General features: G+C 42.9%; 1 protein-coding gene across 2 annotated transcripts; it reads right to left on the bottom strand.

Annotated features, from left to right (window-relative positions):
- Nucleotides 1-5,804: 5,804 nt before the first annotated feature.
- Nucleotides 5,805-10,706, bottom strand: LOC121571502. Of its 2 annotated transcripts, XM_045222310.1 has the most exons (10): nt 10,536-10,706; nt 10,366-10,446; nt 10,109-10,258; nt 9,940-9,989; nt 9,762-9,831; nt 9,575-9,661; nt 9,379-9,477; nt 9,174-9,254; nt 6,259-6,363; nt 5,805-6,077 (listed from the first exon to the last, which is right to left on the bottom strand). In XM_045222310.1, the coding sequence occupies exons 1-10, from the start codon at nt 10,665-10,667 to the stop codon at nt 5,946-5,948; spliced, it is 987 nt and encodes a 328-aa protein (XP_045078245.1). In that variant the 5' UTR covers nt 10,668-10,706; the 3' UTR covers nt 5,805-5,945. The 2 variants fall into 2 exon arrangements, with proteins under 2 accessions (XP_045078245.1, XP_045078246.1); XM_045222311.1 differs by lacking the exon at nt 9,575-9,661 and having other exon boundaries at nt 5,806-6,077.
- Nucleotides 10,707-27,400: the final 16,694 nt, after the last annotated feature.

Raw genomic sequence — 27,400 nt, 5'->3', positions numbered from 1 at the left:
TAAAGAGCATAGTATTAAACAACTAACGTTATTTTCAAACTAAAGATGTAACACAGAATTGATTGAAAATGTATACTGTATGCTTTATAAACAGTCAAACCAGGCGGGGTCATTTTTTGACGCCAGAGGACAAAAGGTGTGATTATGGGCTGTCATTAATAAAAATAAAATGATTCAAAAACAGCATCCTCACTAAACTTTTACAAATACCACTCAGTGATAAGTCAAATAGTCAAAATAATAATAGGTCAAAATATTTCATAGTTTCATTGTATTTTTACTTAAAAACAGGGTATACTTTTATGTAAACAAGGTCTATTGGCTCTAAATTCCAAAACAAATGAAAAAAATTCTAGTAATGGGTTGAACAGAAGTAAGACTAAAGATGTAACACATAATTGATTGAAAATGTATACTGTATGCTTTATAAACAGTCAAACCAGGCGGGGTCATTTTTGACCCCAGAGGACAAAAAGGTGTGATTATGGGCTGTCATTAATAAAAATAAAATGATTCAAAAACAGCATCCTCACTAAACTTTTACAAATACCACTCAGTGATAAGTCAAATAGTCAAAATAATAATAGGTCAAAATATTTCATAGTTTCATTGTATTTTTACTTAAAAACAGGGTATACTTTTATGTAAACAAGGTCTATTGGCTCTAAATTCCAAAACAAATGAAAAAAATTCTAGTAATGGGTTGAACAGAAGTAAGACTAAAGATGTAACACATAATTGATTGAAAATGTATACTGTATGCTTTATAAACAGTCAAACCAGGCGGGGTCATTTTTGACCCCAGAGGACAAAAGGTGTGATTATGGGCTGTCATTAATAAAAATAAAATGATTCAAAAACAGCATCCTCACTAAACTTTTACAAATACCACTCAGTGATAAGTCAAATAGTCAAAATAATAATAGGTCAAAATAATTCATAGTTTCATTGTATTTTTACTTAAAAACAGGGTATACTTTTATGTAAACAAGGTCTATTGGCTCTAAATTCCAAAACAAATGAAAAAAATTCTAGTAATGGGTTGAACAGAAGTAAGATTAAAGATGTAACACAGAATTGATTGAAAATGTATACTGTATGCTTTATAAACAGTCAAACCAGGCGGGGTCATTTTTGACCCCAGAGGACAAAAGGCGTAAGGCATTTGGGAGGACAACACGAGGGTTAATCAGCTTCTTGATATGCCACACCTCTCAGGTGGATGGATTATCTTGGCAAAGGAGAAATACTCACTAACAGGGATGTAAACAAATTGGTGCACCAAATCTGAGAGAAATAAGCTTTTTGTGCGAATGGAACATTTCTGGGATCTTTTATTTCAGCTCATGAAACATGGGACCAACACTTTACATGTTGCATTTATATTTTTGTTCAGTATAATATGTTGATTATTTAGTGTGAGAATGGTTTATGAATAACACCTCCTTCATAAATAAATCCTCAATTGAGATCTTCACATTGGACTTATAACCATACTTCACTCCTGATTAAACTATTCAAATCTACAGTAATTCAGATAATTACATCACCCTTTGTCATATATTCTATGTATCCAATCAAAGCTGTAAAGTACTGTGGCATAAGTGCAATGCTAAATTTCTACCCTTTTGATGGCTATGTTGTCTTGTTGAACCATGAATTTCTCATTGTCTCTTTTAGATGTACTAAACATGGTTCAATTAAAAAGCTAAATATATGGACTATATTTGCGTGGCAAAAATGTGTGCATTTCTTTAATTATACTTTTAACCAGCATACGTTAGTAGCAATGGAAAATACAAAATGATCTTTTTTTTTGCCGTTTTTCTATATACAGAGGATCCAATACACAGGAATGTGTCATTGTCAACAGATTTCTGAAGGACTGTGTACTGCTATATTTGTAATAAAATAAACTAGAATATTTATTGTAGACGTTGATTTGATGCAGAAGTGAGAGTAAATGCCAGTGAACACAGACCTCCAGAAACTGATCGACACTCTTATCCTAGACAGTGTCACCCCTCTTCAGCTACATAGCATTGCAGTATATTGGAAATATATTTGAAAATACTTATAAGTATACATTTGTCTGGTATCAGTATAGACGGAATGGCGTTTAACTTGCATTCGGAAGTAACGATTTTCTGCTAGCATTACAAGGCATACATATTCTCTCACACACACAAAACGTAGTCACTGCTTTCCTTCAGAATGGATGAAACAGGCAGAGGAATGCTTTCATATATATTGCTACATTTATTGTAAATGGTCAAATGCAAAAAACAATTGATACAACGTGGACCCAGAGACTATCAAAAGTGATTTTGGCATTGTTTCGACCAGGGCCTTTTACAGGCAGAACAAGGCTCAGTCTTGGGCAACTAACAAATCATTTCCACTATGACACCATTGTCAAAGAAAGCAGAAATGATTTGCACAAGAGTGTATGGGAGGAGGTATAGAAAAGAGTTGGGGGCAAAAGTAGGACAGCGGTACACAGATGAGATATAAGTAACACCATGAAACTTTTAGACGTGTAACAGTCTAGATGGTATTGAATCAGGAATGAATGAAGGAAGCGGCATAGGGAAAAGGGATGTAGGTAGAGTGGGCTCATAGAAGTAAGATGGGTGCTTCAATAGAGTCTGAAGTTGAGGGGTGGTTGGACATATAAGATGGGGTGCTGGTGTGCTTCTGCCCCCCCCTTTTAGGTCATTGTCACACAAATATTCCCCCACCCATGTCCAGGGGTCTCAGTGTTTTGTCCCTTGACGCTATTCAGTCCCAGTTGCAGCGCTCAAATCGTGGTCATCGTGTGTCTGTGAATCACAACATGAAAGGCGATGAGTGACAACATTTCCACATATTGAGCCATATGAAATACAGTTGAAGCATAGGGCAAGAATTTGCTGCTAACATGTATACTGTGAGTCTGAATGATGAGAGCATCTTATCCCAGCTGTAGGTCCATTGTGTGTGTGTGGTCTTTTAAGCCTCAACAGCAACCAGCTCTGGAGGTATTGGGGACATGGGATGCTTGCTGTCAAAGTGCTGCTTGAATGTCTTTGGGTCCGGTATCTGTGTCTGTAAGGGTCAGGTAAGGAATGAAGGATATCAACAATTGTTGGCTGAGATTGAATTTTCAGGTGACAAAAAATAAGCAAAGCAAGAAGATGCATCAAACTACTACACCTCACACAGGCCAGTACAATGGACTAGACATGAAAAGAAACCTAAAAAGGTAGGGATGTCAAACGTTCAGGCTGCTGCACAGACTATGGAGGCTCTAGTCTACAGCGACCAATTAAATAGTGTTTGAGAGCATTATTTTACTCTCTAAATGGTTAAATGAGTGAGAAATAGATGTCATTGTTGCAATAGTTTGTGAGTGGGCAACATACTGTATACTGTCATCTTAAATTGACATGTTGAATTATTTTGGCATAGTAAATTATTGTATATTCTGCTAATTTCCCGAATGTGGACTGTGGACAGTTTGTGTTACTACAAGCCTGCATTTTCACCCCATAAAATGTAGTGGAATTACACATCCATTTTACCTCAGATTGGTGATGTTAGTATAAAAGTTTATAGTTATCACAATGACTGTAAAAACTAGTGGTCGCTAAAGAAATGACAGACCATGTAAAATACTGTTAGTCACTAAATCCAGCTAGAAAAACCACGTAAAACAGCTGGCTAGTATGCCCTCACCCGTCTGAGCGGTCGGCTGTGAATGCCCTCACCCGCTATATACTTATAACTGATTGGTTTGGTTCTGCGCACTATAGTGCTGTCCGGTTAGAACATGATGTTGAGGCCCATACTAAACACTTGGTCACCACCACACGCACACATGCAGACACAGCTGTTTGTATTTGAGGATGTTTATATGATTGTGGTAATCCGAATAACTTGGAATCTTATTGTTGTGGTTCTATAAGACAAAGATATGCACACATGTAAACAGTATTAGTTAAGGGTTATAACTATGCAATATAGATATACTGTATGTACAGTAACAGTCAAAAGTTTGGACACACCTACTCATTCCAGGGTTTTTCTTTATTTTTACAATTTTCTACATAGTAGAATAATAGTGAAGACATCAAAACTATGAAATAACACATATGGAATCATGTAGTAACCCAAAAAGTGTTAAACAAATCAACATATATTTTATATTTGAGATTCTTCAAAGTAGCCATCCTTTGCCTTGATGTCAGAGAAGAGAAGATTGATTGCTTAAAACAGATCAATATCTTTGGCCTTGTATGGATGATTTTGTTACACGCACTGGGATGTGAAGGACTTAGAAATGGCACAGAATTTAATGAAATGGCACAGAAAATTTGAGGCGGTCTCTCTATAAAAGTCGTTGGCCACACATCAATTCATGGATTTGACAGTCAAACTATCACTTAAATAACTGCCAACCGTTGTCACTGTTGATATCCTATGTGTCACGATCGTTGTAAGAGGCAGACCAAGGCGCAGCGTGATAGGCGTACATCTTTTAATGAGTACTTTACACCAACAACAAAACAACAAAACGATACGTGAAGTCTAAAGGTTCACCAACACAAACCTATACAGAACAAGATCCCACAATCAACTGTGCAAAACAGGCTTCCTAAGTATGGTACCCAATCAGAGACAACGAGCAACAGCTGCCTCTGATCGGGAACCACCCTGGCCAACATAGATCTAAACGATCTAGACAGAAAACAAGGAACAACTAAACATGGGAACTAACACCCTGGCTCAACATTAAAGGGTCCCCAGAGCCAGGGTGTGACAGTACCGCCCCCCCAAAGGCGCGGACTGCGACCGCGCCAACCAAACACCACAGGGGAGGGGCCGGGTGGGCATTCCGCCTCGGAGGCGGATCCGGCTCCGGGCGTGACCACAACTCTCTCTCTCGCCCTCGTGGTCTGGCCCTGCTGACCGGAGCTGGACTAAACACCGGTGGAGCGGATTGCTCTGGCTCCGGCGTGGAGCAGCTGACCGGTGCCGGACCAGGCACAGGTGGAACAGGCACGGACCGTGCCGGACTGACGACGCGCACCACTGGCTTGGTGCGGGGAGCGGGAACGGGCCGGTCCGGGCTGACGACGTGCACCACTGGTCTGGTGCGGGGAGCAGGAACGGGCCGGACCGGGCTGACGACGCGCACCACTGGCTTGGTGCGGGGAGCAGGAACAGGCCGAACCGGGCTGGCGACGCGCACCACTGGCTTGGTGCGGGGAGCAGGAACAGGCCGGACCGGGCTGGCGACGCGCACCACTGGCTTGGAGTCAACATGGGCCAGAATCCCTTTGGAACGCTTTCGACACCTTGTAGAGTCCATGCCCCGACAAATGGAGGCTGTTCTGAGCAACAGGGGGTGCAACTCAATATTAGCAAGGTGTTCATAATGTTTTGTACACTCAGTGTATGTAGGCCTACATGTTTTTAAACAGTACAGTATCACACATCACAGTACAATGCCATAAAGCGTGGGCCTGTAGTACATGTAAATCAACTTAAAGTTGGTTTTTATTTCCATATGCAAAGAATAAAGCATAATTGTTCATGTAATAATGTAATATTAGCCTCATAACAACTCCAGGAATAGGAAATAGTGATGAAATAATCAAATAAATGAAAAGACAGAGACAAATGCTTTTGAACTTCTATTTATTTTATTTGAAAATGTAAAATTCAGTGCAAAGTAATGTAGTGCACTAGTGTCTAGATCCCCGTTAGGTGGCAAAGTGTGACAAGAATCCTGTGGGGAGAGAAAACAAGAGAATACATGAATTTAATAGGTGTAAACTAATCAGGGTTCAACGAAGCACTTCAAGTCCTCAATTCCAGAGAGAGAGAGAGAGAGAGAGAGAGAGAGAGAGAGAGAGAGAGAGAAGAAGAGAAGTGTGGCCCTTCAGGTATCTGCAGTAGGACTACATGCTGGCCATGAGGTACTCGAGGTGGTACTCCAGGAGGCTGGAGAGCTCAGTGACCAGAGACTCTCGGTTAAAGTACCAGGCCAGCTGCTGCCCAAACATGTCATCTAGCAGAGCCATCAGCCCGCCCTGAAGGGAACACCACACAACACATAGAAAATGGCTCTGAGCTACTAGCTTATCAATAGGAGAGAGACAATGAGAGTTACTCCCCCTAAAACGGCATTGAAACCCTGTTAACCAGGAACGAGTAAAGAGGAAGTAAACTAGTAATAAGGAAGAAAACAGGAAGTAAACTCTTGACTCGTACATTGAGCAGCAACAGGTATCTCTCAGCCTTTGGCTCAATGCTGGCAACAGTGGGCAGGAAGGAGTACAGGAGAGCGTACAGACGCTCCATGAACCCACCAGGTTGCTAAAGTAAACAGAGGAGGAGAGAAGAGAAATTGAAGTGAAATTGCTAATAGACAGACATTGTGATGCCACGAGAGGCTACAGCTTCCAGCGGGATTGCCCAAGTAGTGCAAGGAGACCAGGTTCAACCAAAACAAGGATTTTATTAAAGGTCTTCGGCAACTAACGAAATAATAACACCATTCTGTCTCTCCCAGAGCCCAACCTCGAGACCGTGTCTCTTCTCTTCAAAACAACTCCAGCCCATCAGCCCCTGATTGGTTTCAGCTGCGTGGGAAGATTGGCCACAGAGGGTTGGAGTTCCCGACCATACCAGCAGATGGAGCCATAGCTGTCTGGGTTTGCAGCCACCTCAGGGGGATGTAACGTCCCTCCAGGACACAGCCTCTCGTGACATCACACATCCCCCTCCTCGGGACCGACGTCCTCGTCGGGGTAAAGGCAGCGAAGAAGGCATCACGCCGGGAGAGGGCGTCCGCATTGCCGTGGTGCTTGCCAGCCTGCTCTCTCTTCAACTCCTCCACCTCTAGGACCAGGGACTCAGCCTCCTGTTGTCTCTCCTTGAGTTTCTTACTGAACGCATCAGCCTTGGTTTTAGCAGAGTTTAGCTTCTGTTGAGCAGCTTTCAGTTCCTTCTCTCTCTCTGCCTCCGCATTCTTCATCTTGTTCTCCAACACCTTGTACTTCTCCTCTGCCTTCTTCTGGACCTCCTTACTACTGCGCAGGGTCTCCTCACACTCCTCGATGGTCCTGCGCAGCCTCTCCAGCTCCTCCTGTTGCTTATGGAAGGAGCTCTGTTGGAGTTTAGCCTGGAGGATATCTAACTCTTCTGTCTTCATGTCTAACTGTTGCTTTAACAAACGATACCTCTCAGCGGTCCCCTTCAGACCAGACAGTTCTTTGTCCAGATTCTGTAGCTCCGTCTCTGTGTCGGTCTGGGCACCTGCCATCCCTATCAGAGCCCGGGCGGGAGTGAGTAATTCGGAGGATTGCACCGGAGCCTTCCCAGGATGAGTCTTGCCTCTCCGTTTCCGAGGTACTCGGGTTATCCTCTCCTGAGACTCTCTCCAGAGTGGGTAAAAGGCTGGGCAGTCTCGTCCAATTAGGACAGGGACGGGGAGGGAATCAACCACCCCCGCCGTCGTGTGTATGGTTCCCCGTGTGCTGGTCATTGTAAGTTCAGTAATGGGGTATTCTCTGGTGTCCCCATGGACACAGGAAACTGGGAGGACTTTCCCGGGGTCAGACACGTTGGGCCCACCAAATCCTTACGCACCAGGGTGGCCCGGCTACCAGAATCCAGTAAGGCCTCCACATCATGGTGATTCACAGTTACCGGGCAGGTGGGGGGGTCGATCTGGGCCGCCATCTACGACTCCCAAGAGCGAGGCAACACGGTGTGTGGGTGCTGAGCTGGAGGACTCCGCAGTGGGCATAGGTTCATCGGCTGGTTTCCCACACTGCCAGGAGATATGTCCCATCTCCCCCACACCGGTAACACTGTCGAAGTTTCCCCCTCCTGGTGTACTCTTCTTGGACCCGCCTGGTTTCTGGCTCCCCCTGGAGCCGGGATAAGTCCTGACGTGGCTGGGTTCGAGACCTTGGGGTCCTTTGGACGGGTTCTTCCCATTTGTGGTGGGGCCGCACTCCTGGGGTCTTTTCGGGAAGCATTCAGCATCTCCGCTGTGGCCTGGTACTTTTCCACAGCTTCCACGGTCAGATCAGCCGTGGTCAAGGCCTGTTGACTGATGAACCGTTTTGCCTCATAAGGCAGGGCGCGTAGGTAACGATCCACCACAACGGCCTCCACCACCGCTGCTGCTGTATTCCTCTGCGGATCCAGCCATTTCCTTGCGATTCGGACAAGTTCATGCATCTGCGCCCGAGGAGGTTGGTCTGGTTGGAAGGTCCAGCTGTGAAAGCGCTGGGCCATACCAAACTTTGTGAGTCCATATCTGCTGAGGATCTCAGACTTCAGGGCATCATAGTCAGTAACCTGGTCAGGGCCCAGGTCCCGGACAGCATTCAGCGATTCCCCGGTTAGAAAGGGGGCTAACAGACCAACCCACTGTTGCTTGGGCCAGGCTTCCCTAGTGGCCGTGGCCTCAAATGCATGCAGGTATGCCTCAATGTCATCGGTAGCTCCCATCTTAGATATAAAGTCACTTGCCTTTATTGGGCGGGTATTTTGGACAACCCTCTGTCTCTGCAACTGCAATTCCTCTGCCTTCAGAAGGTTGGCTTTCTTTGCTCCTCCAAGAGAGCCACGTTTGCTTGCATCTGGGCTTGCTGGCCAGCAACAAGGGCTTTCAATATGTCCTCCATTTCAGTCGGCGGGGAGCCTACGGCCAACTTGGAAAACTGGGTGATCAAACCTTCGGTATCCTCCTCTGACATGCACTATTAACGCTTGAGCGTGCCCGTATTCTCCACCATCTGTGATGCCACGAGAGGCTACAGCTTCCAGCGGGATTGCCCAAGTAGTGCAAGGAGACCAGGTTCAACCAAAACAAGGATTTTATTAAAGGTCTTCGGCAACTAACGAAATAATAACACCATTCTGTCTCTCCCAGAGCCCAACCTCGAGACCGTGTCTCTTCTCTTCAAAACAACTCCAGCCCATCAGCCCCTGATTGGTTTCAGCTGCGTGGGAAGATTGGCCACAGAGGGTTGGAGTTCCCGACCATACCAGCAGATGGAGCCATAGCTGTCTGGGTTTGCAGCCACCTCAGGGGGATGTAACGTCCCTCCAGGACACAGCCTCTCGTGACATCACAACATCTAAACATTTACCAGTGAGATGCTACTTACCACCATCAGGGATTTCTGAGCTGTCATCATCCCAAATAGCACCAGCTCAAAAAGGACATCTATCAGGTTAACATGATGGATCTAGGACAAGAAAACACGTTTGGAGAAAATAGGAATGATTTCAAATAGATCAGCTATTGTGCCGTATAAAAGACATGCATGTGGAAGAACTCAAAGTGAGACTTGAAAGAGTTAATTAACTCACCTTTGCCTCAGCCAGCTCCCTCTCAATGTCAATCTGCTTGGAGGGGTCACTCAGGTAGTCCACAAAGTCGTTATAGGCACGGATGAATTCGGCCTCATCCTATCACAAAGCAAAGAGCAGTGATGTTAGTGCACAGAACACATTTCCCACCGAGGACGTTCTCTTTCCCTTGAAGGACAATGAGTTAGTGAGCTACCATCTGGTGGACCTGAACCAGTGCGCCCAGTAGGACCTTTCCCGCCACAAACAGATGGTTCCTGCTCAGGGTGGAACCGAGCAGGGTCTAGAGAAGAGGGAAGAGTTAGGGTGAGACACCCATCTTCCTCTAGGAGACAGACAGAACAGGAAGACACAGAGAGTCAAAGAAAAGTGGGTCCACTCACAGTAAAGGCCTGGCGCAGGGAGACGAGCCTCAGGCCGATGTCCTCCACTCTCTTGGTGGTAAGGTAGAGGCTGTGGAAGAGAGGGAATGGAGCATGTCAATGGGGGATAACAGCATTGTGACCACTATCCTTCAGCATCTGACAAGCTCAGACTACACACACATTTAGAGGGACTCACTTTAGCAGAGGAACCTCCCTCTCCTCAGGCAGCAGGTCCTCCTCCCAGCCCTACAATAACAGAACAATTATTCAACATCAGTGACCAATGTAATGACATGACAAACAATGGGTCAATCGAAGGATTTTAATGCTACTAGTCAATAGTATGTGTGTGTGTGTCATCTGACCTCATAGCAGTTGTGGCCCTCAGGCTCTGGCTCAGTGAACTGCTGAGTGGTGGGCGTAGAGACGGAGGCAGCCTCCGACCACGCCGAGGAGGAGAGCAGCCCATCCAGCCCCATGTGGAGAGTGGCGTACACCACCGAGACATCAGTTTGCTGCTCAAAACACACACACACAACACACGTTAATAGAAAACAGACCATATCTCATGGAAAATGCCCTGTAATTTCTATTCTATATACATAGGAAATTGTTTATTTACCTGGTAGCAGCCATGCGTCACGGCCACAGACGTCTCGTGGCGGAGGTGAGACGCATACTGGGTCACCCTGCCAGCCACATACTGACAGAGAGAAACGACATGTTAAGGCCAAACGGAATAAGTGAAGAAAAGCCTAATCTAATACTAATTCAGTAGTATTTACATCTTACCTGGATCCAAGAGATGGACTGCACCTTGGTGGCACAGTAGGGGATGCCCTCTGGACTAAGTCTGTGTGTCTCCTTGGAGATGGCCCACACCAGTTGAGTCTCCAGGCCTCGAACCCTACTCGCATGGTGCATCCTCACCACCACCTGCTGTGGAGTGAAACAACAAGACAACATCAACAAAACAACATCAGCCATCGCTGTAACATATTTCCATCAAGATCACATGACACTGACGATGTAGATTAGGATTAGGTAGTGACAAAGACACATACCTGGGATCCCCACGCATGTAGGTGATAATGGGGCTGATGAACTGGAAAGTTCTCCAAGCTTTAGCCACCGGACCGGCATTGTTCTGCACAAGAGGGGGTTGACATTACAATACATTCAGGTTAGAAACAGCAAACATTGCAACAGTGATGTGACTGTGTGTGTGGGTCACTTACCCTGATCACAACAGGCCCACAGTACAGGGAGCTAAACCTAATCGGTATCAACTGCCAATTACCAGTGGCCTCCTAAAGCAGACAACAAATATTTTTAGAATGTCAAAGTGACACAAATTGAATATCTGGGATACTTTTCAAACATTAAACTTTCTGAAAATTGTACCTCAAGGATATTCGGCACATCTGGCACCTCCTCAAGGATGGCTGGCAGCAGTGGTACATCCGGCACATCATCCAATGGCACAACCAACTGGACCTCATCCAGGGCAGTTGATTCTAAAATTAGGAACATTGGAATACAAACAAACAAATGTTAGGATGTAAAACGTATCGAGCTAGCTAGTACTACTAGTTCAAAAGTGCATCTCTTAGCAAAAGTTACTAAAGTTAACGTTAGCTTGCAAGTATGGATTACAGAAATACACATTTCACAAATTACATTTATATTGTTAAATGTGGTCAAATAAGAAGTTTAAACTCAACATACCCTCTTCGAAGTCGATGTCGCTGTCCACCTCCCGACGATTGCGAACCCTGCAAAACGGAAAAAGACAACAAAAACAACCCACAAATGAATTTGAACAACCTGTCGACGCAGTAGACCGCCGACGTCCACGCACTCTCTCCACCAATTTTGAAAGGCACCCAGGCATTTTCCAGTCGATCTTTCAGTCTCAGGTCTCAAAAATCTGTCATGTTTGTTGTTGTTGAACAGCAAACTGAAGTTGTTGTTGTTTTCGAACAGAAAACGTTCAATAGAACGCCGAGATGTTCTTTCGGTTAGATGTCTCTTGGCAACACATATTTTAGAAAATTGTTGTTTACAAAATTGACAGCTGTGTTGCCATAGAAATGAGTTTGGAACTCTATGCTTACCATTCTAATTCTATAAAAATTCCATTCCTAGTCATCATTCTAATTATATTGACCCTATTTTGTCACCAGAGGATTTCCTATGTTGTTGGTATAATATAAAACAAAAATACCAAATGTTCTTTTTAAGTCACTAGCTAGGTCAATGGCCCATTGAAATGTTTTAGCATGTTTCATGGAAGTTGTTGTTGAACTTCTGAAAGTCTAGGCTTTGGATAATAAAGTATTGTGGAGCACAGACAACCCGGTTTAAAATATATTGACCAAATTCAGACAAGGGGGGCAAAGCCACAGCCCACTGAGGTAGGAGAGCACTGAAGTATCTGCATAATAATAATCCATATCTCTTTTATAAACAGGATAGTATCATTGATTATATAAAAGTGCATGTATGAATAAGTCTGATTTACCTTTTTTCATGGCAGGTTCACCTTCTGAAGCCGGACGAGGTTCCCAAAGCGTGCTGCGCACCCACCAAGCTCAGTCCCATCTCCGTACTCTTCTACGACGACAACAACAATGTGATCCTAAAGAAGCATCGTAACATGGTGGTCAAGACCTGTGGATGCCTGTGACACCTGTGGTAGCCCATCTATTCTACATCATTTTTATAAATTTGACTACCATTGTTCCAAAAGATACAAACGGGGTAATATACCTTGCAGCCAGCAGTTGATAGCAATAATCTGGCAATATGTGTATAAATAGTATGTATCTACACTGAACAAAAATATAAACGCAACAATTTCAAAGATTTACTGAGTTACAGTTCATATAAGGAAATCAGTCAATTAAAATATATTCCTTAGGCCCTAATCTATGGATTTAACATGACTGGGAATGCAGATGTGCATCTGTTGGTCACAGATACCTTTTTAAATAAAGATAGGTGCGTGGATCAGAAAACCAGTCAGTATCTGGTGTGACCACCATTTGCCTCATGCAGCGGGACACATCTCCTTAGCATAGAGTTGATCAAGCTGTTGATTGAGGCCTGTAGAATGTTGACCCACTCCTCTTCGATGGTTTTGCGAAGTTGCTGGATACTGGCAGGAACTGGAACACGCTGTCATGCACGTCGATCCAGAGCATTCCAAACATGCTCAATGGGTGAGATGTCTTGTGAATATGCAGGCCATGGAAGATTTGTGACATTTTCAGCTCCCAGGAATTGTGTACAGATCCTTGCGACATGGGACTGTGCATTATCATGCTGATATATGTGTCCTCCCGAGTGGCGCAGTGGTCTAAGGTACTGCATCGCAGTGCTAGCTGTGCCACTAGAGATCCTGGTTCGTATCCAGGCTCTGTCGTAGCCGGCCGCGACCGGGAGACCCATGGGGCGGCGCACAATTGGCCCAGCGTCGTCCAGGGTAGGGGAGGGAATGGCCGGCAGGGATGTAGCTCAGTTGGTAGAGCATGGCATTTGCAACGCCAGGGTTGTGGGTTCGATTCCAGTATAAAAAAATAAAATGTATGCACTCACTAACTGTAAGTCGCTCTGGATAAGAGCGTCTGCTAAATGACGTAAATGTAAATATATGAGATGATGGCAGCTGTTGAATGGCACAACAATGGGCCTCAGGATCTCGTCACAGTATCTCTGTGCATTCAAATTGCCATCGATAAAATACAATTGTGTTTGTTGTCCGTAGCTTATGCCTGCCCATACCGTAATCCCACTGCCACCATGGGGCACTCTGTTCACAACATTGACATCAGCAAACCACTCGGCAACGCAACGTGAGATTCATCCGTGAAGAGCACACTTATTCAGCGTGCCAGGGGCCATCGAAGGTGAGCATTTGCCCACTGAAGTCAGTTACGATGCCGAACTGCAGTCAGGTCAAGACCTTGGTGAGCACGCAGATGGGCTTCCCTGCGACTTTTTCTTACAGTGTGTGCAGATATTCTTCAGTTGTGCAATCCCACAGTTTCATCAGCTATCCAGGTGTCTGATCTCAGACGATCCCACAGGTGAAGAAGCCGGATGTGGAGGGGCTGGCGTGGTTACACGTGGTCTGCGGTTGTGAGGCCAGTTGCACTTACGGCCAAATTCTCTAAAACGAAATTAACATTAAATTATCTTGCAACAGCTCTGGTGGCCATTCCTGCAGTCAGCATGCCAACTGCACGCTCCCTCAAAACTTGAGACATCTGTGACATTGTGTCGTGTGACAAAACTGCACATTTTAAAGTGGCCTGTTATTGTCCCCAGCACAAGGTGTGCTGTTTAATCATCTTCTTGATATGCCACACCTGTCAGGTGGATGGATTATCTTGGCAAGGGAGAAATACTCACTAACAGGGATGTAAACAAATTGGTGCACCAATTCTGAGAGAAATAAGCTTTTTGTGCGAACTGAACATTTCTGGGATCTTTTATTTCAGCTCATGAAACATGGGACCAACACTTTACATGTTGCATTTATACTTTTGTTCAGTATAATATATTGATTATTTAGTGTGAGAAGGGTATATGAATAACACCTCCTTCATAAAGAAATCCTCAATTGAGTTTTTCACATTGGACTTATAACCATACTTCACTCCTGATTAAACTATTCAAATCTACAGTAATTCAGATAATTACATCACCCTTTGTCATATATTCTATGTATCCAATCAAAGCTGTAAAGTACTGTGACATAAGTGCAATGCTAAATTTCTACCCTTTTGATGGCTATGTTGTCTTGTTGAACCATGAATTTCTCATTGTCTCTATTAGATGTACTACACATGGTTCAATTAAAAAGCAAAATATATGGACTATATATGCGTGGCAAAAAAATGTGTGCATTTCTTTAATTATACTTTTAACCAGCATACAGTGGGGAAATAAAGTATTTAGTCAGCCACCAATTGTGCAAGTTCTCCCACTTAAAAAGATGAGAGAGGCCTGTAATTTTCATCATAGGTACACGTCAACTATGACAGACAAATTGAGAATTTTTTTCTCCAGAAAATCACATTGTAGGATTTTTAATGAATTTATTTGCAAATTATGGTGGAAAATAAGTATTTGGTCACCTACAAACAAGCAAGATTTCTGGCTCTCACAGACCTGTAACTTCTTCTTTAAGAGGCTCCTCTGTCCTCCACTCGTTACCTGTATTAATGGCACCTTTTTGAACTTGTTATCAGTATAAAAGACACCTGTCCACAACCTCAAACAGTCACACTCCAAACTCCACTATGGCCAAGACCAAAGAGCTGTCAAAGGACACCAGAAACAAAATTGTAGACCTGCACAAGGCTGGGAAGACTGAATCTGCAATAGGTAAGCAGCTTGGTTTGAAGAAATCAACTGTGGGAGCAATTATTAGGAAATGGAAGACATACAAGACCACTGATAATCTCCCTCAATCTGGGGCTCCACGCAAGATCTCATCCCGTGGGGTCAAAATGATCACAAGAATGGTGAGCAAAAATCCCAGAACCACACGGGGGGACCTAGTGAATGACCTGCAGAGAGCTGGGACCAAAGTAACAAAGCCTACCATCAGTAACACACTACGCCGCCAGGGACTCAAATCCTGCAGTGCCAGACGTGTCCCCCTGCTTAAGCCAGTACATGTCCAGGCCCCTCTGAAGTTGGTCCTCTGTAGCTCAGCTGGTAGAGCACGGCGCTTGTAACGCCAAGGTAGTGGGTTCGATCCCCGGGACCACCCATACACAAAAAAAAAATGTATGCACGCACGACTGTAAGTCGCTTTGGATAAAAGCGTCTGCTAAATGGCATATTATTATTATTATTATTATTATTATTCATATTATTAAGTTTGCTAGAGTGCATTTGGATGATCCAGAAGAGGATTGGGAGAATGTCATATGGTCAGATGAAACCAAAATATAACTTTTTGGTAAAAACTCAACTCGTCGTGTTTGGAGGACAAAGAATGCTGAGTTGCATCCAAAGAACACCATACCTACTGTGAAGCATGGGGGTGGAAACATCATGCTTTGGGGCTGTTTTTCTGCAAAGGGACCAGGACGACTGATCCGTGTAAAGGAAATAATTAATGGGGCCAGGTATTGTGAGATTTTGAGTGAAAACCTCCTTCCATCAGCAAGGGCATTGAAGATGAAACGTGGCTGGGTCTTTCAGCATGACAATGACAATGATCCCAAACACACCGCCCTGGCAACGAAGGAGTGGCTTCGTAAGAAGCATTTCAAGGTCCTGGAGTGGCCTAGCCAGTCTCCAGATCTCAACCCCATAGAAAATCTTTGGAGGGAGTTGAAAGTCCGTGTTGCCCAGCGACAGCCCCAAAACGTCACTGCTCTAGAGGAGATCTGCATGGAGGAATTGGCCAAAATACCAGCAACAGTGTGTGAAAACCTTGTGAAGACTTACAGAAAACGTTTGACCTGTGTCATTGCCAACAAAGGGTATATAACAAAGTATTGAGAAACTTTTGTTATTGACCAAATACTTATTTTCCACCATAATTTGCAAATAAATTCATTAAAAATCCTACAATGTGATTTTCTGGAATTTTTTTCCTCATTTTGTCTGTCATAGTTGACGTGTACCTATGATGAAAATTACAGGCCTCTCTCATCTTTTTAAGTGGGAGAACTTGCACAATTGGTGGCTGACTAAATACTTTTTTCCCCCACTGTACGTTAGTAGCAATGGAAAATACCAAATTATCTTTTTTTTGCCGTTTTTCTATATACAGAGGATCCAATACACAGGAATGTGTCATTGTCAACAGATTTCTGGAGGATTGTGTACTGCTATATTTGTAATAAAATAAACTAGAATATTTCTTGTAGAGGTTGATTTGATGCAGAAGTGAGAGTAAATGCCAGTGAACACAGACCTCCAGAAACTGATCGACACTCCTATCCTAGACAGTGTCACCCCTCTTCAGCTACATAGCATTGCAGTATATTGGAAATACATTTGAAAATACTTATAAGTATACATTTGTCTGGTATCAGTATAGACGGAAGGGCGTTTAACTTGCATTCGGAAGTAACGATTTTCTGCTAGCATTAGAAGGCATACATATTCTCTCACACACACAAAACGTAGTCACTGCTTTCCTTCAGAATGGATCAAACAGGCAGAGGAATGCTTTCATATATATTGCTACATTTATTGTAAATGGTCAAATGCAAAAAACAATTGTTACAACATGGACCCGGAGACTATCAAAAGTGATTTTGGCATTGTTTCGACCAGGGCCTTTTACAGGCAGAACAAGGCTCAGTCTTGGGCAACTAACAAATCATTTCCACTATGACACCATTGTCAAAGAAAGCAGAAATGATTTGCACAAGAGTGTATGGGAGGAGGTATAGAAAAGAGTTGAGGGCAAAAGTAGGACAGCGGTACACAGATGAGATAAAAGTAACACCATGAAACTTTTAGACGTGTAACAGTCTAGATGGTATTGAGTCAGGAATGAATGAAGGAAGCGGCATAGGGAAAAGGGATGTAGGTAGAGTGGGCTCATAGAAGTAAGATGGGTGCTTCAATAGAGTCTGAAGTTGAGGGGTGGTTGGACATATAAGATGGGGTGCTGGTGTGCTTCTGCCCCCCCTTTTAGGTCATTGTAACACAAATATTCCCCCACCCATGTCCAGGGGTCTCAGTGTTTTGTCCCTTGACGCCATTCAGTCCCAGTTGCAGCGCTCAAATCGTGGTCATCGTGTGTCTGTGAATCACAACATGAAAGGCGATGAGTGACCACATTTCCACATATTGAGCCATATGAAATACAGTTGAAGCATAGGGCAAGAATTTGCTGCTAACATGTATACTGTGAGTCTGAATGATGAGAGCATCTTAACCCAGCTGTAGGTCCATTGTGTGTGTGTGTGGTCTTTTAAGCCTCAACAGCAACCAGCTCTGGAGGTATTGGGGACTTGGGATGCTTGCTGTCAAAGTGCTGCTTGAATGTCTTTGGGTCCGGTATCAGTGTCTGTAAGGGTCAGGTAAGGAATGAAGGATATCAACAATTGTTGGCTGAGACTGAATTTTCAGGTGACAAAAAATAAGCAAAGCAAGAAGATGCATCAAACTACTACACCTCACACAGGCCAGTACAATGGACTAGACATGAAAAGAAACCTAAAAAGGTAGGGACGTCAAACGTTCAGGCTGCTGCACAGACTATGGAGGCTCTAGTCTACAGCGACCAGTTAAATTGTGTTTGAGAGCATTATTTTACTCTCCAAATGGTTAAATGAGTGAGAAATAGATGTCATTGTTGCAATAGTTTGTGAGTGGGCAACATACTGTATACTATCATCTTAAGTTGACATGTTGAATTATAAGTTGGGTGAATTTTGGCCCATTCCTGCTGACAGAGCTGGTGTAACTGAGTCAGGTTTGTAGGCCTCCTTGCTCGCACACGCTTTTTCAGTTCTGCCCACAAATGTTCTATAGGATTGAGGTCAGGGCTTTGTGATGGCCACTCCAATACCTTGACTTTGTTGTCCTTAAGCCATTTTGCCACAACTTTGGAAGTATGCTTGGGGTCATTGTCCATTTAGAAGATCCATTTGCGACCAAGCTTTAACTTCCTGACTGATGTCTTGAGATGTTGCTTCAATATATCCACATAATTTTCCTTCCTCATGATGCCATCTATTTTGTGAAGTGCACCAGTCCCTCCTGCAGCAAAGCACCCCCACAGCATGATGCTGCCACATTTTACATTTACATTTTAGTCATTTAGCAGACGCTCTTATCCAGAGCGACTTACAGTTAGTGAATACATATTTTTTATTATACTGGCCCCCCGTGGGAATCGAACCCACAACCCTGGCATTGCAAACGCCATGCTCTATCAACTGAGCTACATCCCTGCCGGCCATTCCCTCCCCTACACTGGACGACGTTGGGCCAATTGTGCGCCGCCCATGAGTCTCCCGGTCGCGGCCGGCTGCGACAGAGCCACCCTCGTGCTTCACGGTTGGGATGGTGTTCTTCGGCTTGCAAGACCCCCCTTTTTCCTCCAAACATAACGATGGTCATTATGGCCAAACAGTTCTATTTTTGTTTCATCAGACCAGAGGACATTTCTCCAAAAAGTACAATCTTTGTCCCCATGTGCAATTGCAAACCGTAGTCTGGCTTTTTTATTGTTTTGGAGCAGTGGCTTCTTCCTTGCTGAGTGGCCTTTCAGGTTATGTCGATATAGGACTCGTTTTACTGTGGATATAGATACCTTTGTACCTGTTTCCTCCAGCATCTTCACAAGGTCCTTTGCTGTTGTTCTGGGATTGATTAGCACTTTTCGCACCAAAGTACGTTCATCTCTAGGAGACAGAACGCGTCTCCTTCCTGAGCGGTATGATGGCTGCGGCATGGTGTTTATACTTGTGTACTATTGTTTGTACAGATGAACGTGGTACCTTCAGGCATTTGGAAATTGCTTTTTGTAACCAAAACGAGTTAACAAAAATGTATTTTATTCCATTAAGGTTAAGCATTTGACTAATAATACTATTTTAATCTCCAAAATAAACAATGTTTGAGACAAAATAATTACCATCAAAAAACTAAATAAGACTCTGACGAACTGCACATGATAAAATAAATAGATTCATTTTTGTGTAATCAAGAAATAAGACATGTTATGTTGGGTAGCAAGGCTTCTGTCTTTCCAAATTCAATAGTGTGCGTAATTTTGAGATGGTTAGTGCTATTCGTTATTCTTGGGACGTCTCTACCCTAAACCTTAACTCTTACCCTAACCTTAATCTAACCCTAATTTACCATTTTAAACGTCAAGGCAATGGGGTGACGTCAGAGTTGGGACGTCCCAAGAATCCCTGATAGCAAGGACTATTTTGACCCTCCAAAATTACCTGTGAAAATGTCTAAGTTTCACCAGAACATTTTTTTCAGGAAAATAATATTCAAGCATAATTAATGGAAATCCATTTTCAAAGGCCTTTGGTTTGATAAGAGCGTCTGACTAAAATGTAAAATGTAAATGACAAGGGTATTAATTTTGTATGTGATTTGTTACACAACACTGGGGAGTTTCTGTCGTTTGATGAGTTCATTGGTAAATTTCAGGTTAATATTACTCATAGAGAATATATTAAGGTTTACAAAGCAACACCACTTCCTTTACTTGGACTTATTAAGAACACTTTGTTATATTAGGAGGTTGTTCCCACTTTTCCAAGTTTACAAATTAATGACTTTAACCTTTTGGATAAAAAATTCAACAATAAGTGGAGACGATTGGCAGTTAATGAAGTCATTTTTGGTGATTATAGTTCAATATATTGCTATGGAAGTGATCAACCCCATGCTATGGTCAAAAGCGACTACCTTTTACCTTAATTGTCCAGTTATCCAGTTATTATTATTTTTTTATATATTCCAGCTACCCTGTTAACGATTTCTTTCACAAAAGGTTCAATTTTGACAAAATGACTTACTTGTGCCTCTGATTCAGAATCTATAGAGCATTTATTTTGTTCATGCCGCCATTCTAGTAAACTATGGATTGAAATTCATGAATGGTTGTGTGTAAAATCTCCAGAATAACCTATGTTTGTTTACCTTTGATGATGTTAAATGGCATTATGCTTATCCCTGTAATTCTGATCATAACTATTTTATTAACATGATTATTCTCTTGGCCAAATATTATATTCACACATGTAAATGGGGTGGGGAAATTCCTTATTTTGTAGTTTTTTTTCATTGAACTGTTACAATTTTATAAATCCCTCAAACTTGTGAAACATGAAAAGTTTGAACAAGTATTAGAAGTCATGTCTCTGAATGTCTGGTGTTTTATTATTTTAAGTTTTCATTGTATTCACAGGAATGTCCCTGTTTTGATGTGTAATATTGTTATTATTGTAATTGTTGCAATAGATAATCAATACAAATAAATGACTCTTTTGAGATTGCGACAGTTGCTAAAACTCCCACAAGAGGGCGATGAATAAATACATTTATATTTCTGTGTCAGGCGCTTGCCTCAGATTTTGTGAATGATCCGGATGTACATGGCCGGGCCGGCCTTGCGTAAACGTCACTGAGCTATAATAAGAAGTACATTTGCGTAATCTATTCATTTGCGTCACTGCACAGAAACGTTATGCCACAGATGTTACATTATATTGACAAGATTTTTGTCAGTGATCGTTCTAACAAATTGAATATATGTCCTCAAAGATGAAATGCAGGCGGGAGGAGGGGAGATCAGGGGGGACAATTGTAGATACGAGCGTGACCAACAGGCACAACTCCAATATAAAGTATTTTTATTCTAAGTTGCCGAAATGCCACGTTTGTCCACTTACATCAGTGCATTTGTAACAACCTAACCATTACGAAACGTCTATTCGATCAAATAAGCCTCTTGTAGCAACTTATCAATTGCCTTTTAAAACGTTTTACGTATGACACTCTCATTGACCTCCATACAAAAATTCCTCCCTTAGTGGTCTTGTTTTTGTTAATTCATGGACAGATTTTGGGCAGAGTAAACCCTCTCGCTTCACCTCTTCCTCTATTACTACACCAACCAAGAGATCCTACAACACCTACTGCCCATACCTTTTTTGAGATTTCTGATGTGTCTGCAGACACAAAGTCATTGGTAAAAATTTGTCATTATTGCTCAGAGACAATTTAATTAATTTCAAAAATTGTCCCTTTGAGTAGGCTTAACTGTTCGGTGACCTGACTGTCACATATAAAACCTGATTCACACTACAGTCAAATGGATACATGGACATCATCTGTAATTTAATTTAAATAACTTAACTGCACTTCCTGATTTGGCCTCGTTTTAGATTTGGTCAGAGAGGAAGAGGCGAAGCGAGACAATTTACTCCGGCCAAAATCTGTGCCTTTTTTTGTATGAAGGTCTATGAGTGTGTGCCGAATTACGTGAGGCTTATTTGATCTAATATAAATTTCGTAATGTTTAGGCCAGGGTTCTTCAATTCCGGTCCTGGATGGCCGAAACACTTCTGTTTTTTATTTCTACCTGGTAGTTAATTGCACTCACCTGGTGTCCCAGGTTTGAATTAGCCCCTGATTAGAAGGATATGAAGAAAAACAGAGGTGTTTCGGCCCTCCAGGACCGGAATTGAAGAACCCTGGTTTAGGCTGTTACAAATGTACTGATTTAAGTGGATGTACGTGGTATTCCGGCAACTTTGAGAAAAACGACTTAGTTGTGCCTGTTGTTCACGTGCATATCTGCCCTCTCATTGGCTAGAATGGTCCCACCTGACCTCACTTGCCTTCACTTATTGAGGACATGTATTTCCATGGAAGAGGTCACTCGGCTATCTTGCAAATATAATACATAATATTTGATTTGGTTCATTAAGCTATGCTAGCCGCCATGACTGAATTAGAACATTAATTGGTTTCGGGGTGTGGTTGATGTTGGTGTCTCTTGTGTGTGTTGTCAGGTGGGAAGAGTTATACAAATTATTTAGCCAATTAGCTTCAGCCAGCTGGTGTGCGGCCATGGCAAAGTTTGTTTGACTTTGGATAGCCTATCTCTGGGGATAGTTAAGGACCTACACAATGCAAATGGGATAATATTTTCATGTTGCACATCTTTTAGTTGTCTCATTAAATGCTTTCAATATTTGTATTGTATATGAATTTCTACAATTTGTAGTTGGTTTGAGATTTTGAAGTCATTGAAATTAGGAGCTATTGACCTTTAAAATATTGTCCCATGAACATTGTGTAATTTACTGATGGTCTCTAACTAGCTCCATAGGGATATCGAACGACAAACCAAATTGACCATGGGCATTACAACTGCGTTACGAACTGATGATTACTTGGGTCATGCTAGCTGTGTGCATGTCGGCAGGATGAAAATGAACCTAACAAATGGAAAACTGTTATGGTACCCTTTATTTCCGTGATATACTATTTTTTCCTATCATCTCGCAAATCTCCGCTTTGAACCCAGCCGCGAGTTGCCTAGTGACATGAGCCTACCAGAGGAGCTAAATGCCTTCTATGCTCACTTCGAGGCAAGCAACACTGAACCATACATGAGAGCACCAGCTTTTCCAGATGACTGTGTGATCACGCTCTCCATAGCCGATCTGAGTAAGACTTTTAAACAGGTTAACATTCACAAGGCCACAGGGTCAGACGGATTACCAGGACGCGTACTCATAGTATGCGCTGACCAGCTGGCAAGTGTCTTCACTGACATTTTCATCCTCTCCTTAACCCAGTCTGTAATACCTCCATAATCCCTGTGCCCAAGAACGCCAAGGTAATCTGTCTAAATGACTATTGCCCCATAGCACTTACATCTGTAGCCATGAAATGCTTTGAAAGGCTTGTAATGGCTCACATCAACACAATCATCCCAGACACCTTGGACTAACTCCAAATCGCATACCGCCCCAACAGATCCACAGATGATGTAATCTCTGTTGCACTCCACACTGCCCTTTCCCACCTGGAATAAAGGAACACCTACTTGAGAATGCTGTTCATTGACTACAACTCAGCGTTCAATACCATAGTGCCCTCCAAGCTCATCACTAAACTGAGGACCCTGGGATTAAACACCTCCCTCTGCAACTGGATCCTGGACATCCTGACAGGCCGCCCCCGGTGGTGAGGGTAAGCAACAACATATCCGCCATGCTGACCCTCAACACAGGGCCCCCTCACGGGTGTGTGCTTATTCCTCTCCTGTACTCACTGTTCACCCACACCCCAGTCGGAGGTCCTGAGCACTCTGGAACAGGTTTTCATCTATGATCTCTCTGTACTTTGCTCCTTTCATCTTTCCCTCGATCCTGACTAGTTTCCCAGTCCATGTTGCTGAAAAACCTCCCCACAGCATGATTCTGCCACCACCATGCTTCGCCGTAGGGATGGTGCCAGGTTTCCTCTAGACGTGACACTTGGCATTCAGGCCAAAGAGTTCAATCTTGGTTTCATCAGACAAGAGAATGTTGTTTCTCATGGTCTGAGAGTCCTTTAGGTGCCTTTTGGCAAACTCCAAGCGGGCTGTCATGTGCCTTTTACTGACGATTGTCTTCCGGCCACTCTACCATAAAGGCCTGATTGGTGGAGTGCTGCAGAGATGGTTGTCCTTCTGGAAGGTTCTCCCATCTCCACAGAGGAACTCTGGAGCTCTGTCAGAGTGACCATCAGGTTCTTAGTCCCCTCCCTGACCAAGGCCCTTCTCCCCCTATTGCTCAGTTTGGCCGGGCGGCCAGCTCTAGGAGAGTCTTGGAGGTTCCAAACTTCTTCCATTTAAGAATGATGGAGGCCACTGTGTTCTTGGGGACCTTCAATGCTGCATACTTTTTTTGGTACCCTTCCCCAGATCTGTGCCTCGACACAATCCTGTCTTGGAGCTCTAAGGACAATTCCTTCGACCTCATGGCTTGGTTTTTACTCTGACATGCACTGTCAGCTGTGGGACCTTATATAGACAGGTGTGTGCCTTTCCAAATCATGTCTAATCAATTGAATTTACCACAGGTGGACTCCAATCATGTTGTAGAAACATTTCAAGGATGATCAATGGAAACAGGATGCACCTGAGCTCAATTTCGAGTCTCATAGCAAAGGGTCTGACTACTTATGTAAATAACCTATTTATGTATTTTCTAAAAACCTGTTTTCGCTTTGTTATTATGGGGTATTGTATGTAGATTTATTTTAATCCATTTTATAATAAGGCTGTAACGTAACAAAATGTGAAAAAAGGGAAGGGGTCTGAATACTTTTTTGAATGCACTGTGCATATTACCTCAATCACCTCAACTACCTCGTACCCCCAGCACATTGACTCGGTACCGGTTCTCCTTGTATATAGCCACGTTATTGTTATTTTATTGTGTTACTATTTCCTTTTTTTGTGCTAATTTACGTACTTCTTAACTCTGCTTTGTTGGGAAAGGGCTCGTTGTATTCGGCGCATGTGTCAAGTAACATTTGTGCCCAGTGATTTGATTTGACTGACTTTATGACCAAAATTATCCTATTATCCTATCCAAAATTATCCTATTTACACTTTGTAGTCAATGCTGATGTTGCTGATGTATAAATGTTTCTGACTCCTATCGATGCCACATAGGCCATTTTCAAAACGAGAAGTTGCTTTTTAGGGGCAGTCGCTCTTTAAGAGTACAGTTACATAAAGCCTATGAATGAGCGTATTTAATGCCCTTTATTCTGCACTTATCCTGACAACCTTTTCCATTATTCATAAAATCATAGTCTATTGATTTATTTTCATCAAGAAAGGTATGCAAAATCTCACCTAACTTGATTTGATAATAGGCCTACAGAATTTGTGGGAGGTTTTTGCATGCTGATGAAATTATATTCTTCTGTTGGCAGACATCTCATTGTTTGATAATATTCTAATATTTTCTCAGGAAACATGTGGTGTTCTGAGCTCACCTCTTCCCGCATTTGCAATCTCATTGAAGACGTGAGACAGACCCATGGGGCCCAGAGTCATATGCATGTGTTACGACTTTCACCCTCCACACTTGGACTGAGACCAAAAAGAAAGAAAAGGCTGACTAAATATACTTTGTTTGCAAGTGTGAATCAACTCTTTGATATTGCCAGAGGATGACAGACTGTACAGACTGTTCAGACAGAGTGTGCATAGCCTTGCTATTGAGAGAGGCCGCCGTAGGCAGACCTGGCTCTCAAGAGAAGACAGGCCATGTGCACACTCAGTGGCATTGTTTTGAGCCCCACCTGTTTTGAGCCCCACCTGTTTAGCTAAAAAAAAACATATCCGTTTGCAAACAATGTAAAAATAATAATAATTGAGTTAATAAAGCCGCATACAAACATGGTCTCTTTTTTGCTTTCTTGAGTAAGGCAGCTCCAAAAGGCAGGTGTTTCAGTCTAGCTCAGTGCTTTTTGTGGTGGTGGGGCAGCCAACAGTAAATATGGAGCTTAGGGGTTGGTAATGTTCTCTAGTTGCGCCGTGATTGGCTCAGTGTTCTGTCACTCATGGGGACACTACGTCACCGCAAAATCTACAGAGAGAGCTTGAAAATTCAAGCCCCTTGGGTGCTGCCATTGATTTACATTAGATGTGTCCATCCAAGAAGGCTCAAGGTCATTGACCACATATAATATGATGTCAAATCACGTTACATCTACTTAGCATGTCAACATCATACTTTCAAAATCTTAGCTAGCAATCTAGACAAGCAGTCATCACCATGAATCAAGTGGACAATCTACTGGCAAATCCTTTTCAATCCTTGTCACATGAAGAGAAATTATAGATAAAACATATTGGTGCTCAAAGGCCATTGGACACAAACATTACACAACAAGTTGGCCATGTTGTCAATCCAACTCGGAACTGGGAAATCTCAGACTTCAGTGAGTTCAAGACAACTGGGAACTCTGGAAAAAAACGAGGTCAGACTGGGAAAATACGTTTTGAACGGTCATCCAACTCGGAATTCCAAGTCGGGAACCTGGCCTCTTTCTAGAGCTCCGACCTGAAGATCACTGACATCATGATTCGGCCTTGTTCCCAGTTGTCTTGAAAGCACCATAAATTCAGAGAATGCCAGACTTTGATAAAAGTTTGATGACAAAATTTGCCCACAAGAAGGACCGCTGCGCCTTTTCAAGTGGGCACAGCACAACAAGGTTAGTCCAAAAATGTCTTGTATGCTGCTGCATAAATGATGTAATATGCCAGGGATATATGTATACTGTAGCTAAGAAAGTAATACTAAGTGTATGTTATGTAGTAAGCTGTAAGTAGCCCATGTGCCTCACCCTAATAATTTGGTCCCTTTCCCCCTCATAACTTAGCCTACTGTTCTGACTTGGTGGTGCCTATAGCCTGTTTTAGAGAAATGTATTCATAAAATATTGTAAGAGCTTTCATTATCTGCTTATATGTCCCCTTTATTTATCATACGGTTCTGACTTGGTGTACAAAGAGAATACTGTAAGAACGGCCCATGTTCTGAATTCTGTCGCTGTACATTTCAAAAGTGCTGAACAAATGGTTATATTGACTACGTTCATCCTAGCTCGCTCATTAATGTCTTAATCAAAATTACAGATTGCCTCTTATCCGCTCGTCGTTCCCTTATGCCCTAGTTTGTACATCTCATTGTCAGTAGAAACCACATTTGGTTAAGCAAGTCAGCCATATCAGCTATGTTTTTTAAAAAGACAGTAGTAGAGGCTGAATGAACTGTTTCGCTGCCAGACAAGGCTCTGCTGATAGCCAAGTGTAGAGGTGGTAAGGATTCACTCCATGGTGCTGAAAAGAAAGCTCTGCTGTTGGGACAGCTTTATGTAGGCCCTAACAGTTTGTGGCCACCGTTTGTCACCGTTATAGTGCAATTAATGTATTGTTTAGTGTTGTGTTATGGCTTTGCTGGAAGGCATTACAAAACATTTTTTAAAGAGTTTGCCCCACCAAGATTGACATGCTAAAATCGCTACTGTGCACACTGCCCACAAAATGAGGTGGAAACTGAGCTGCACTTTCTAACCTCCTGCCAAATGTATGACCATATTAGACACACATATTTCCCTCAGAT

Source organism: Coregonus clupeaformis, chromosome 8, assembly GCF_020615455.1.
Source record: "Coregonus clupeaformis isolate EN_2021a chromosome 8, ASM2061545v1, whole genome shotgun sequence".
NCBI classification, from domain to species: domain Eukaryota; kingdom Metazoa; phylum Chordata; class Actinopteri; order Salmoniformes; family Salmonidae; genus Coregonus; species Coregonus clupeaformis.
Note: the sequence above shows the minus strand (reverse complement) of the source record. Positions and strands in the feature narration are given on the sequence as shown.